The 2,505-nt window shown below is 52.1% G+C and overlaps 1 protein-coding gene across 1 annotated transcript in view; it reads left to right on the top strand.

The window, feature by feature from the left end:
* Window positions 1-417: 417 nt before the first annotated feature.
* LOC311351130 (single-strand DNA endonuclease ASTE1-like) overlaps window positions 418-2,505 on the top strand; it is a 3,985-nt gene continuing 1,897 nt past the window's right edge. Inside the window, exons 1-2 of the mRNA XM_084471229.1 lie at window positions 418-1,715; window positions 2,250-2,457. Coding sequence (XP_084327355.1) covers window positions 447-1,715; window positions 2,250-2,457 — 1,477 coding nt within the window. The 5' untranslated portion in view covers window positions 418-446. The remainder of the gene's footprint in view (window positions 1,716-2,249; window positions 2,458-2,505) is intronic.

The following is a 2,505-nucleotide window of genomic DNA, read 5'->3' as shown; positions in this document are numbered from 1 at the left end:
ATATGTAAAAGCGTTATGCAGGAAAGACGGAACGAGTATGAATATTATTATGAAGGATGTGATGTAGGCTATGTAACGTGTTAAAGACATATAGTCTCAATCTCCCAGAAGTTTAACTTTAGGATTAGAGCTACTATTTTAATGTAATGTGTTTGAGATGGCAGAGCCATCGGAGAGGGGCACGCGCTGAGATCTGTGTCGTACGGCGCTTTGGTGGATAAATACGTGCAATATTTTTCAAATGGTCGGAAAACTCTCGTAGCCTAGTCCATGAAGTAGTCTGACCCACGGGACCCAATCATCGATTGGAAAGCGAAACTTAAGGAGAACTGCGGAGCCACTCCCACTGAGGCTGTGTGTGTTTGTATAAAGGAGCTGGGATCAGTCACCATAACTGTTAGAACGTATCCAGTCATATGTGGAGAGAGCTTGACCTATCAGCCACCATGGGGGTGAAGGACTTGTGCTCACTGCTGAAGGACTACAGCCAGATCTACCAGGACATCCGCTTCAGGGACAGCAAACTAGTGGTGGACGGCACTAACCTGGCCTACGACCTGTACTACAGATCCAACCTGGACCAGAACCACGGCGGGGAGTACCTGGCCTACCAGATCCAGGTCCAGGCTCTCTTCACGACTCTGGCCGACTGTGGAATCAAACCATACGTGGTGATGGACGGAGGCTCGGGCGCCAGCGACATCAAACTGGACACCCTCATGGACCGGGCCAGAGGGAAGATCTGGAGGGCCCAGGGCACCGCTCTGAAGGGCAGAAGGGCGGACATCCTCCCCCCCATTACCCTGACAGTGTTTGAACAGACACTGAACGACATGAAGGTGCCGCTGGTCAGGTGCTTTGGAGACGCCTACAGCCAGCTGGCTGCTCTGGCCAAAGAGTGGTGCTGCCCGGTGCTGTCCGGAGACACTGACTTCTACATCTACCACCTTCCTTGTGGACTTCTGCACCTAGATCACTTCCATTGGAACTCAGTTAAAAAGAGTCCGGCCAGGAGTTACATCCCCTGCAAGCGATACACCACGTCCAGCTTCTGCACCTTCTTCAACATTGACCACCAGCTGCTGCCCGTCTTCGCCTTGCTGGCCGGGAACGACAACGTCAACCTCAGAGAAGTTAACTGGGACCAAAATATTTTGGCAGGAAGACAGGCAGAGTTGTCTCAGAACGCCCGCCTGGAGAGACTCCTGAGGTGGATGAGAGGCTTCCAGACGATTGAAGACACCTTGACAGCAGCAATGGCACTCATACCCGACATTAGTCAACAGGTTCAGAATGAGGTGCAGACTGAGGTGCAGACGGAGATGCAGAAGTCCATTCTGGAGTACGAGCTCCCCAGCTCCTCTCTGCGGGGGTTCTTCAGTGAGGGAACCGTTCCGCCGCTGCCTGCTGACATGTTGATCTGCGTCCCTGAGTGGGTCCGTGCGTCCCTGGCCAGAGGAGAGCTGGGAACTGACATTCTGGACCTCTTGGTGCACAAGAGGAAGATATTGCCCACCCAGGTGGAGCGCAGTGACCTACAGAGCTCCAACCTCACCTCGCGGCCCGTCCGGCAGGTGTTGTACGGGTTGCTTCTGGGCCGGGGGAGAGGCAAGGTGGAGGAGGTGGACCGGGTCGGTCTGGAGCTCGCGAGTGTCAAGGTGCAACCGCTGGTCCACAGAACTGCTAAGACACTGAGGCTGGACTCTCTGCCCCAGGTAGGCCTACGACTCATTCAGCTGGACAACAGATGGATAATAAATTATATGATTATAGCAGCAGCAGCACCAAGTAATAAGAAGGCTAACATGGCAGCATCAACTTGAAAAGATCTGTCCAAATTCAATGAACACTATAGTTTGGTTTCATTGACTGTTACATTTTTTCAGGGGGGTTTGAATCTGATTGCATTTCGTTTTTCAAATGAATATGTGGCCCTCCGTCTGTTGAGCATGCATGTGTATCTCGGAGACAGTTGTAACACCCCCTGAGATAGCTTGGCACTTCACCATTAACCACCTTATTAAGTAGCCATATCTTAACCTGGTTGACTGTCTCCCACGTTGAGACCATTTAAATTCTCAGTGGGAGGGTAATAGGTGTATGCATGCTTCAAGTCTCATAAATCATCTGCATTATGTAATAAACAGCATGTGTTGATCCGATAGAAGGAGTCATCTGAGGCGACCCCTCTACAAGTGGCGTTCTTGGTTATCCTTTACATGGACATGTGGTTTGTGGTTTGTTCCCAGGCAGCCCGCTCTGTGAGGCTGCAGGTGTGTCTGGAGACACTGGGCGTGGAGGAAGAGATGCTGAAGGGAGTTCCGGCTCACCTGCGCCTCCCAGTGGCTGTGACCTGCTACTGGCTGAGGAGGGCCAGACCTGAGCCAAGGCTCATTGAAGCTCTGCTGATGGTCATGGTCCAAGGAGAACAGAACCGACGGAAGGGATTGACCACAGGTAGGTAGCACATGTGGTGCCAAGTAACCTCACTCACTCACTCACTCA

This window comes from Micromesistius poutassou (genome assembly GCF_964030765.1).
Source record: "Micromesistius poutassou genome assembly, chromosome: 8".
NCBI classification, from domain to species: Eukaryota; Metazoa; Chordata; class Actinopteri; order Gadiformes; family Gadidae; genus Micromesistius; species Micromesistius poutassou.
Note: the sequence above shows the minus strand (reverse complement) of the source record. Positions and strands in the feature narration are given on the sequence as shown.